This window comes from Siniperca chuatsi, linkage group LG20 (genome assembly GCF_020085105.1).
Source record: "Siniperca chuatsi isolate FFG_IHB_CAS linkage group LG20, ASM2008510v1, whole genome shotgun sequence".
Taxonomy (NCBI): domain Eukaryota; kingdom Metazoa; phylum Chordata; class Actinopteri; order Centrarchiformes; family Sinipercidae; genus Siniperca; species Siniperca chuatsi.
Window position 1 is genome coordinate 7,276,237 of NC_058061.1, and position 12,753 is coordinate 7,288,989.

At 39.3% G+C, this 12,753-nt stretch overlaps 1 protein-coding gene across 2 annotated transcripts in view; it reads right to left on the minus strand.

The window, feature by feature from the left end:
* LOC122867243 (glutamate receptor ionotropic, NMDA 2C-like) overlaps positions 1 to 12,753 on the minus strand; it is a 54,745-nt gene that overhangs the window by 16,272 nt on the left and 25,720 nt on the right. For both annotated transcript variants that reach the window (XM_044177777.1, XM_044177776.1), the window contains one exon: positions 7,049 to 7,260. In XM_044177777.1, the coding sequence (XP_044033712.1) occupies positions 7,049 to 7,260 (212 nt within the window). The remainder of the gene's footprint in view (positions 1 to 7,048; positions 7,261 to 12,753) is intronic.

The window sequence follows — 12,753 nt, forward strand, 5'->3', positions numbered from 1 at the left end:
CAAGCGAGTAATTAACTTTCAAGTTGATTATTTTCAAAAGCGTAAGAGTTCATTTTAGACAAATTTCAAGTGTTTTTGAAAGCCTCGTTTCTTTCAAAGGAGTCAATAGCTCTGATAAATGCAGCATTAATTAATTGCTGCAGGAGCTGGCCACCTGTCGTCATTATACACACTCCACTAACAATACACACACATAAACACACTTAAATTTAGCTCCCTCTCTCTCCGTCACACACACAAGCACATGCACGCATATAGTACAGTATCCTTTGAGGATTAGCAGCAGTTGTGTTATGTATTGTGTTCTTCACAAAATGCCCAAAAACTAGTGCAGCGTGGAGGTAAGCACCATGAGGGAGTTAGACCAGAGAGTGAAAGAGAGAGAGGAGGATTCTCAGGTGAACAGTAGACAGGAAACACACGGCGAACAACCAGACGAGGCCTGACAGGGGTGCAGCTTCAGTTCGGAGAGAAAGAAGGGCAAGCACAAAGGAGGACAGATGGAGGAGGAGGAAAAAGAGGAGGAGGAGGTGGGTATTTGAAATTACTACCACTGTGATCATGTAAGAATGATGAGGAAAGACCTGGAAAGTTGATGTCCTATAGTCATTGGGTCATGTTTGCAGTCAACAAACTATTATATACTTGTTTTGTCTGACTAACGATCCCACAACAAACCCAAAGATACACTACAGTACATGGCCAAAAATGTTTGGACACCCGAACATTACACCCATATGTGACTGTTGAACGCGTCACTCCAAAACCATGGGCATTAATATGCCGCTAGCGGACCGAAGTGAAACCAGAATTTCCGGGTTCTGTTCCAAAAGTAAGAAAACCTCATTCAAAATCCCATTGACATTTGTAACAAGGCTAATAACTGAAAATCTATCCTTGGAACAGAGCCTCATTCAACAGTAGGCTTTGTAGTGTGGTTCACTTTGGTAGTTTTTTTTTTTTTTTAATTTCTAATATTGTTGTTTATTTGATGTTTCTGTTCTTTGGCTGCCTTTAACAAACACCATTTCCCATAAGCCCTAGACCTTTGTGAGCTAAACGTCACGGCTTGACAAAAGAGGAAAATCCATGGGCAAGTTGTGGGGCTGCGTTTAGTTCAGACATGTCTGTAATAACAGCAGGACAGATGACTGAACACTTTTTAGTTTTTAGACAGTAGAGATTACAAAATAATTTTTTTAAGATGACTTTAGAATGAAGCTTTGGTGAATTCTATGGATGTAGACGAAACCAAGTTACGATGAAGTAAGTACCTGCGCTGCAGCGCTTGTAAACAAACCATTAAAAAGAGCCCCAGACCAAAAGCACACAAAGGTACAAGCAGCCCAGTATCATTTGGAATTACCTTCATATTGGACGAATCTGCAGTACACAATATACTTCCAATGCCAATGTTCAGTGCCAGCACAGGAAGTTGTGTGCCCTCGATGGGTGGAGGTCATAGTGGTGAATTGGCATGTAGCTCACCCTAACCCTAACAGTTCATTTCTGGTTTTCTTTACCTTAACCACAGTCTCTCTCTATCCTTAACTAAGTGTTTTAGTTCCCAAAAACCAAACCCTAACCATAGTTTACTTGGCATAACAAAGATTGTTTCCTTACCTTAACCATAGTTACCTTAACCATAGTTGCCATGCGCAGATATTGTAGACAATAAAACCTAATTTCAAAAACATCAGCATAAGACATTAAAAAACAGTTATCCAGGATTTTGTAAAAAATGCAAATGCAATAGGTTTCAGACAAGACATGTCCACATAGTTTTGGCCATATAGTGTATTCAATTTACAAATAACAAGAAATCCAGAAAATCTATAATCAAAATTATTGACAATTAATCTTGTTTGTAAAACAAGTAATGATCAACTAATTGTTTCAGCACTGCTTTACATTTAGCATCTGGTCACTACATGGTGTGCTACACCATACTATGTCTCATAGCCAAGATTTTTGGAATTTAGCATGGAATGCCTGCTCTTAATCAGGGCAGAGAGGTAGGCTCAGCTTTCTGGCAAAAGAAGCCATCATCTGTCCAAAGAAAGGATTTTTAATGAGCAAGACAAAAAGTTTTAATCACGCTAAACATCTGCTCTGCAGGGAAGCTGCTCAGACCACACAGCAAGATTAATTGATTTATATAGCAGCAGTCTTCTCCCCTTCTCTCCTCTCTCTTTCCTTCTCCTTGTTTGTTGGTCACCGTCCAAATGGGACATGCCAGCCAGAGAGAAATGGGGAAAGAGAAACAGAAAGAGGGTAGAATGGGATAACACGGTCCCATGCTATGACAGATGTCCCCATGTTGGACAGATAAATCTTTACTAGCAATCAATGTGCCATCGCGCCCAACAACAGCCGCTACATATCTCTCTCCATAATTAACGTGCCAGCCATGGTCAGCTCTGCAATCTGCATAACCGATACATATCCACAGACAAACACACACACACACACACACACACACACAAATACATGTAGAGTCACTGAACATGAACATGGCATTTATAGGCTGACATCTTTGCTTTCTGTTGTTCGGGTGATTAAAAGGTAATCAATCTGTGCATATTAAACATATCATAAATGTCTAATAATAATTCAACACAAGTTATAGTGGTACATGTGAGGCCTGGTGGGTAAAAGTTATTATACAGTCCATAACATCACATTCTGCATCAACACTTAAATTAAAGAAGTAGTTTGAGATTTTGGTAAATACATTTATTCACTTTGTTGCTGAGAGTTAGATGAGAAGATTGATACCACTCACATGTCTGTGCTAATATGAAGCTACAGCCAGCAACTGGTTAGATTAGCTTAGCATAAAGACTGGAAACAGGGGCTCTGTCCAAAGGTGAAAAAAAAAATCCTCCTACCAGAACCTCTTTGGTTTTTGTGCGGATTAAACAAAAGATATAAAGTGTTAATTTGTGAGCGTTAGAGGTGCTGGTAGGCAGATTCTTTTACCTCTGGACTAAGCCAGGCCACCTGTTTCCAGTCTTTATGCTAAGCTAAGTGTGAGTGCAACAAGCTTCAACACTAAGCTAACTCGCTGCTGGCTGTAGCTTCATATTTAGTTTACAGACATGACAGTGGTATCAATCTTCTCATCTGACTCTCTTCCTTCAAAATACAACATACTCAAGCCTATTTTGACATAAATAATTTATTTCTGCTGTTGGCTTCTAAGCTGTTGGGCTTATAATATGAAAAATTAAGACACTTAACGACCATAAAATACACCTCTGTTCAGCTGCTGATGGTTCACATTTTTCCATCAAAAAATGTGGTAATTAAAGGAACTTAAGATATAGGTTGCATGTGCTATTGGATTTATTTGTTGTGTATTTTGTTTGACACTGTGAGGCAAGTCTGATTTTTCCTTCTATACATAATAGAAAGGGAGGCACCTTATCTGCTTTTCAATTTCAGAATGAAGCAAGATTGAAGCAGTTTAAAAAAGGAAAGTGATTTTGCCAGATATATTAGAATAATACATCAAATATTTGTGTTGACGTGTAACTGTAACAAATTTGTCTGTAAAAAGACAAAGACACTAAAAAGTCAGGAGGTTCATACTGTGGCAAATGGAGCTGGAAGTACAGTTGCTATGGTTCTGCTCTTGAGTAAGTGCCCTGCTGCAGGTAAACAACATAGCAGCATGAATACATAGTAACATAATCAATAACAGGCAGAGAGAAAATCATCCAGTCAGAATTAAGTTAAAAATAACAAACCTCCAGAGTGCAGAGAGGAGCTACTGTAGTTAAAGTCTAAGGTGAAGGAGTCTTGTTCCAACAGCAACAAGAAAACACCAGCATACAGAGCAAATGTGAGCCTAAAGGCCTTTAAATGAATGACCAAATCAGTGCAGTGAGATGTGGTGGGTGTGGCAGGTTAGCTGTCAGCTGACACATCACAACATGATGTCAGACTTATCCTGAGAAAAATAGTTCATTAACAGGCGCAGAACTGGCAGCAAATGTAAAGTTGTGTCTGTTCTCATGTGATTCCTGCATCTCTTGGTTTGCTGAACAATATGTGTGTTCTCTGCTCACAATCACATATGATTAATAGATCCTTGGAAGGAGTACTTCTCTGCTGTTGTGCTGTATGTTCACATACCAGAAAATAGTTGGAGTTGAATATTTTGTTTCAGATCCAGGAAGAAAAGACACTGTCTTTTCTGTCAGTGATCAGAAACACGTGTGACTACATACATTATTCCAACATTAAGGAAGAAGAGAAGGTTTAAGGCACCACACTTACTTGTCTCAAATTTCACTTGATATCCTCTTTCAAATGATCCTGCAGCATTACTGGGCAGTACTTATCATAATTCCATTTACAATGTATTAATGAAAAATTATAATATTCAATTTTTAAAAAAAAAAGAAAGATATCTGTATAAATAAGTAAAATCAGGAACGAGTAGCACATAAAAACGAATAAATAATCTGACAGTCAACTTTGTTTCTTATTAAGCATGACAACAATCATCACATAACCTTAATCACTTATTTATTATTGTAACCATGATGACAAAGGTTCTCTAACCTTAATGAAGGAGTCATTTTAACCCAAACCATGATTTTTCCTCTAAACCTAACTAAAATGTTTTATGAAGTTGTCGCATAATAAAACAGTGATTTGTAACGGTTGTGGAAAGCACAGAGAGATGGTGTCATCCTGTTGATAGGAGCATCAGTTTAGAAAACGCTTCTATGGGTTGTTATAGAGGGCATGGACAAATTACGTATTTTTTCATTAAATTTGGAGGAAAAATACAGCATGTTCCTGGGGTTTAAATTCGCTTCTTTATTCAAGTCGTGACGTTTAACCCGTGTTGGTCTAGGGTTTATGGGAAATGGTGTTCGCCAAGGGCCACTAAAAAACAGAAATATTGAATAAATTATAAATAATAATAAAACTTTATTTATAGAGCACTCATCAAAGTGCAAAGTACAAAGTGCTTCACAACAAGAGAAATAAAATACCATAGTGAATGATGAAATATAAAGAAATAAAACACACAAAAGCAATAAAATAAATGTTTATTTTATCAACAACAATAATTGAATAAACAACAATATTAGCTCTTTTTTTAAAAAAAAATACCATCCTTATCTAGATATGCAGAGTGAACCACATGATATACTGTTGAGTAAGATTATGTTCCAAGTTTGGATTTTCAGTTATTTGTGTTGTTGCAAATGTCAGTGGGATTTTGAATGAGGTTTTTCTTATTTCTAGAACAGAATCTGGAAGTTCTGTTTTCACATTTAAATCACATTGTTTTCACTCACTGAGGCAGCTCCCATTTTTCATCTCGAAGGACATACACTATTGACTTTAGCAGGATATTGTAAGGACTCCTGCAAGCTCCTGTCTTATTTGTGTTAACTTATTGATCAGCTAAACTGTGATTTCAGGTCAGTCTAAGAACGACTGTCACAGATTTTAAATGATAATCACGTTTCCCAATAGCTGTTATGTGTTTTGTCAGAGTGCTCCTGCGGTCAAAGATTCCTGTGGGGAAACAATAAAGCTGAGCTGACAAAGTGGTTGACACAAGTTTTATGACAGACTTGTACTTCTATTGTCTGTGGTTGTTTCAACATAATGAAGACATTGTGTATTCCTGACAAGCAGTGGTAAGGTAATAGCTGTTTAATGGCTGTTTTCTGCCATGCTGCGATCTGACACCGTAGGTGTGTTTTTAAAGTGCTCAGACACTCAGCACACACAATTACGCTGTGTTTAATGAAGTATGGAGGTTTGCAGTGTCTACTCAGAACTAAACTGGGGCAGAGAAACAGAGAGGGAGAGGGAGGGTCCAAATGTTTGTGTGTCGGATTGGGTATCATTTGAAAGGTTTCTATATTCGCGGCGATATGATACCTAAGTTTTGGCCCCCATACCAAAAGGATACTTTACTTTAAGAAATATAATGTTTTGTTTTTCTAAACCTTTTTTTAATTAAACAAAAAAAGCTAAAGCTCTCAAATGTTAAATGTTGTCAGGCAGCCTAAAGAGACAGTTCACCCCAAAATCAAAAATACATATTTTTCTGTTACCTGTAGCGCTTTTATCCATCTAAATTGTTTTGGTGTGAGTTGCCGAGTTTTGGCGATGTTGGCCGCAGAGATGTCTGCCTTTTCTGGAATATAATGGAATGTATTTTTGATTTTGGGGTGAACTGTCCCTTTAACAACAACTTTACCTCAACAAAACTGTCTAAAATTGGCTAAATTTCAATTTTAATTGAGCTTGACAGTTCATTCTTCATCTTAAAAACAGCAGCTAACAAAACAATCTCAACTCAAGGACCACTTACTCTCTTGTTCTGGAGCTTCTGGTATAAATGGACCTTGAGTTGTCAGCTGCTGTTTCCAAAGTCAACAATGAACTGTCGAGCACAACTTTTAAGTTGACATGGATGAAGGGATGCGTAGGAATCATGGAATGTTTAAACATAGAACCACAGTTCCATGGCAACAGAGCAGACTGAATCTGCCGATGAGGACACTGTGATACGGTTGAAAGCTCGAGTACAAGTGAGTAAAGGCGATTTTGGGCTATCCAAGCCAAAAGTTGACAGTTGTGAGAGAAGCATGGTGAAATCGTTGGTTGTCAATCAAAAATGGTGGTCCGAGATCGTACTGTGAGATACGTCCACAGACAGACAATTTCGGCTGCTACAACCCACGTTTACAATCCATCAGAACACAACATGACACACAATATACTGGCATGCTAGCGTAATGCTACTTTTCCCCGGCTTCACAGTAAGTGGTCTCAAAATTGATGCTGTACAGTCTGACACAGATTATGACCAAGGCTTCATTGGACCCAGTGAGTAAACAAGATTACGAACCTGACCTGTCGGTACCGAAAATGTATTGGGGTTCAATACCAAGCCCTACCTGTGTCTCCATGTTTGTGTTTATGTGTCAATCACATGTGTATGCTTACATCTACATATTTGTACAGATGTAACAAGCTGTAAGTGTGTTTGTGTTGCTCTGGGTACCTCTCTGTGCGATTGGACTGGCGCCTGCAGGGCACCGTGTTGCGGACACATGTGCCAGTGCCCGGGTCCACGTTCTCGACCATGACGAAGGGATGCTCCTCCAGCGTGGCCACGGTCAGGTGACGGTCATCAGACACTTGCTCCAGGAAGCTGCCATATCGAGGCCAGACCGGGTAACGAACCTGAAGGATCCCTCGAGCATACGTACCCACCTGGAGAGCGAGGGGGAGAGACAAAGAACTCATTATTATGTACATGTGTGCAGTGGTTGAATGAAGTACATTTACTCAATTACTGTACTTGTTTTGAGGCATTTGCACTTCACTTGAGCGTTTCCATTTTATGCTACTTCTGCTCCACCACATTTTGGAGGCAAATATTGCACTTTTTACTCCACTACATTTATTTAATAGCTTTAGTTTATAGCTAAATTATGATACATTACTATAGGTTAAAGTTAAAAGCGCTACCCAGCAGTACATAAAGTAGCTGAAATTAGCCCCACCTTTAACATCTGCAACATTAGTGATGCTTACACATTAATGCTTGACTAATTATAATCCAGTAAAATAATGTATTTTATTTTGAAATGGGCCATTCTGCAAAATAATACTGTAAGTAAGACTTTAAATGCAGGCCTAACATAGTATTTTTACACTGGTGAATTACTACTTGTACATAAGTAAAAGAATACTTCTTCCACCACTGCATGTGTGTTTGAATCTCAGCTGTGACCTTCGCTGCATGTCAACTCCTTCTCTCTTCACCTGTCTTGTCTTTTCCTGCTTCACAGGATGAATGATTTTTTTTTTTGTAAAGGAAAATTAGCATGTGCTGACCTGCGGGAAGAGGTTTAGAAGATGAAAGAAGAGTAGAGTTCATTAATGCATACTGAGGAGACTTAAAAGTCTTTGAGTAAGACAAAAAAAGCCAGAAACTAAAACAAAGAGTAAACCGACTGCATCACATTAATAATACAGCCCAGCGTGTGTTGCCTTCAATCTGTGTTCATTTTGTTGACTGATTATGCAATTATTAATTCTCTTTTTTCAACTGAATAAACAAATTGAAATGTCACTGTTCATAAATGGGAACTGTTCATGTGATTAATACTATTTATTATCTATGTTTTTATGTCTTTGTGCGTCTAAAATATTTGCTGCTTTTGTAGAACTGCTTTAATAATGGAAAAAATAAATTGTGCTAATAAAGCTCCCTGAACTGACCGGAATCAACAATATATATATTGTTGATTGTTGTTATATATGCTGACAGACAATTATAGGAAGGTAACTAATGAATAAAAAGCAGTAGATTGAGTTTTTTATGTCATATCACACAATGAATAATCCTATCGATGTCGGCACTAAGCTCAGCGAAACCCTCTCTGTGAGAGCCAGGACTGTTTGTCACATCAACCCAACCTAAGGAACCATACTGAGCTCAGCCAGCGCTGACTTACTGCATGTGAAACTCACTCCCTCACAACTTTAATGAGACCTCTTTTTCATACTAACTCTTGATTTGTTCTTCTGCTCACTCATACTAGTGCTCTTCCTTCGTCATACATGGATGATTTTCAAATCTGCATGAAGGTACAGTATGATGTGCAAGACGGTGATTTGTTTCTCAGCACCATCTGTGAGTGACAGAATCGCAGAGATGCCAGTTGTGAAGATCAATCATTTCAATCTGTCTTTTATGATATTCTCATATGTCTTCTCCTCTCATGGAGCACCTTAAGCAGACGCTCTGTCATCTCCCTGTCATTCTCACGCTCGTTAGGTGCCAAAACTGTTATTGATTATTGGAGACTGGGTTAATATACAGTATGAGGATCTTGGAATTTTCCCAATACTTCATGTTAGAAATTAGTAAATGCATTACTAAATGTATATTTTAGACATGAAACTTCTTCCCAATGCAGCCAATTAAATGTAATGTAGCACTCAACTTGAAAATATATAGCCTTTTGAAATGTTTGAAACTAAAAGATTTATAGACCTAAGCCTGATTTACTCAAATTCATGTTTTTCATATAAATATTTATCATTACTTTTAACAGATGCTGTCATCATGTCGTGGTCTCATCAGACCTCTGCAGCTAATTCAGTGCTGCTGCCCACCATCCGAAGTTTTCTCACACCACTCCATTTCCATTCACTACAATGGTTCCCTGTTGCTGCTCACATCCAAAACTCTGGTGCTGGCCTACAGGGCAGTGAAGAGAACTGCTCCTTCCTACCTCCAAGCCATGGTCAAACCCTAAACCCCAGCTCAACCATTGCTCTCCTCTGCCTCTGGACGTTTAGCCGTCCCATTACTCAGAGGACCCTGTGGTCGCTCATTTTGGTCAAGGCTCTTCTCTGTTCTGGTTCCACAGTGGTGGAATGAGCTCCCCACTGAAGTCAGGAAAGCAGAGTCACTGCCCATCTTCTGCTGCAGGGTAAAAACCCACCTTTTCATACTACATCTCAACAACCTTTGCTAGCATTTATGTCTCATTTCAAAAGAAAAAAAGAAACAGTACTTCTACTGTAGCACCACTTTTAGGTATTTGTTTAAAAGGGATACACTCCCAATTGACACCACTGCAGACTGTACAGAACTGCTGCTAGGCTATTAACCAGGACCAAGAAGTACGACCACATCACACCTGTGATGACCTCTCCTCTTAACATTGGCTCCCTGTTTGTTTTAGGATAGATTTTAAGATCTTGTTGATTACTTTGAAGGCTCTTCATGGCCTGGCTCCAGATTATATCTTAGACCTTGTAATCCCTTATGAACCTTCACGTAGTTTGAGATCTTCGGGCAGGGGTCTTCTGTCTGTTCCTGAGTCCAGGATGAAAACTAAGGGGTACAGAGCTTTTGCCATCAGAGCCCTGAGGCTCTGGAACAACCTGCCCGAAAAAATTAGGTTGTCTGAGTCAGTGTCTTCGTTTATCTGAAAGCATATCCTTTGACCTGAACTGGCTGTTTATTTTATTGGTTTTGTGTATTTTATGTATTTTATTTCTTTATATTTCATCATTCACTGTGGTATTTCATTTCTCTTGTTGTGAAGCACTTTGTACTTTGTTTTGATAAGTGCTCTATAAATAAAGTTTTATTATTTATTATTATTATTATAATTCTGGATGATATGTAGCTCTCGCTCCTCCGGTTTGTATATATATTATAAGTTGTTTTGGACAAAAGCATCTGCCAAATGAATGCAATATAATGTAAAATGTAATGTCTCGTGATGAGGTACCCATGGTATTAGGCCGTGTTCAGACATACAACGGCACTGTGTGAAAAAAGCACAGCCCCCTTAGCAAACAGACCACTGTGTGGAGGCACAGTGGTCAGATTCTCTGCCACAGTGGGTGCCAACTCAGAGGGCTCTAGCAAAAAACAAAAACAAACGCAGGGTCTTGTTTCACCCTAAAACAGTTTATTCTGTTTGGTCTATTTGCACATCCAGCAGATATAGAGCAACATTAGCATTTATTTGGCCCCCCGACAGATATAAATCCAATATTCACTCTTCTTTTAGCTCTGTTTTTGGTCTCCACCAACTCCTGAGACAAACGCCGGCTCCTTATCTCCTAAATGCTCCTCTATGTTCACCAGCTAGCTGCTAACTTTGTCTGGGCAGGTAATGTACTGTTGGTTTATTAGCACAGGTGATAATTCTCTGTGAGTAACTTCTTTCACATTGTACATACATAAGAACAGGGGTTAAAGTGGGATTTGGCAGGTGGGGAAACCCTAAGATCCGGTGTAGCGGTGCAGCAGGGAAAAAGGACTTACCACTGTGAGCTCTGGTGGACTTGTTTTCTTTGTGGACAGGCTATGTGATCAGCTGACCTTCTTTTAAGCACCCATTGCTTTATATATATATTTTTTGATCCCACTGGTCCAAAGGAGACCCAACCAACTAGCTACCCCTTCTGTAGCTAGCTAGATGCTGGCGATAAGTACAGCAACCGTGAGTTGTCGCAAGACCGACATCTGCAAGCACGAACCCACTGAAGGGAAGGGATGAGAACAGAAAAAGGATGTGTGTTGAATGTGGGGCCAGGGCCGGGGCTGTGGGGTGACATTACTTTCTAATTTGTTGAGTGAATATCTCGATGGCATCAACTGGAAGAAACGGCAGGTTGCAGCACACGAAAAATGAACTCGCTTTATATTATTATGTATGAAACTGCAAATCAGATTTATTTACTTATTAATCAAAGGTGCTGGAACATCGCCCACTTCCAGCCCACTTTAACCCCTGCATAAAAATATTGATTATTTCAGCTTTAAGCCTTTTAATGTATTTCTATTCTCCGTGTCGATTCTACATGTGGAAGAGTAGAGGTGAGAAGAACAGGAAAAGGAGAACAGAGAGGAAGAACTAGGAGAGGAGCCCAGCAGAGAAAGGGGACTTTCCTGCCAAAATTGTCACCCAGCAGCACCCTTCAGACACTGATGAGTAACAACATCATGTTAAACTGTCAGGGTGTTACAATGGAGGACAGAGACTTGAGAAGAGTGAGTACACCACAACCTGTCGTAATTATGGATGAGCTACATGACACGAAGAGGAGGGGAAGAACTAGTAGTGAGAGATCAGGTTGTAATAAGGACAGAGTGAAAAGGAGAGAAGATCCACAGAATTTAGATGCTTGCACAGTTATTTTAAGTGGTGTCTTGTTGTCGATAGTGTGTGTGTGAACAACAGCAGACATCAAATCTGAACATGAGGACATCATATGAATGAAGTGTATGTGAGGCTGCTGGCTGCACAAGTGCGACTTTAAGATCTACACACACTTACAAACCAAACCCCACTTTAGCACAATTACATGTCCATGTTCATACACACACGCACACATACACACCAGCCAGGAGGTGACATTGATAAAGTAGGTTGGTCTTTCCAGGGTAGAAATAAATGAGTTCAACTGTAGCTGTGAGATTACATTCAGTTCTCTCTGTTTAGTCGGACTTTTTCAATACACCCTCAGGCTTTGAAAAGTGTGTGTGTGTGTGTGTGTGTGTAAAAGGAAGTGAAAATACTCAAGAAAATTGCATGGCATGGTGAAAGGGGAGTGAGAAAAGGATATGGCTTCAACAGGAAACACACACAGACGCACAACATTATTGTAGAAAAGGTTTCAGTCGTAGTCATCTGGACACTGTTTTCAGAATCAAGACATTTCGGCTCCCATCCGGAAGTCATTCTCAATTGAGAATGACTTCCGGATGGGAGCCGAAACGTCCAACTCCAGATGACTACGACTGAAACCTTTTCTACGATAGAACACTCCTGGACGAATGAGGGACTACACCGTCTTATTTTGCACAACATTATTGATTAGAAATTACGCCTACACTTTAAATATCACCTATTGGTGATGTTCAGAGTATGCTCGGAGTTATTTTGTGATCAATAGTTCAAGTTTAGATTTTTAATGAATCCACTTTCCCTCAACCAGCCTTTAATTTCCTGCTTTTTCCAAAATGCATTTTGACATCAGGCACAGGCAATTATGGTACTACCCTCAGTGCCCAATTGCCGTAATTTGCAGTAGTCCTTCTCAGAGTCATAACTCAGTTAAATCTGAACACAAAGGCATGATACACATATTTTTAGATTCAGTGTGACTTACACTTTCCGATTATATTTGATGTCTATCGCAATGAAAGTCCATAAATCCAATTAGAGA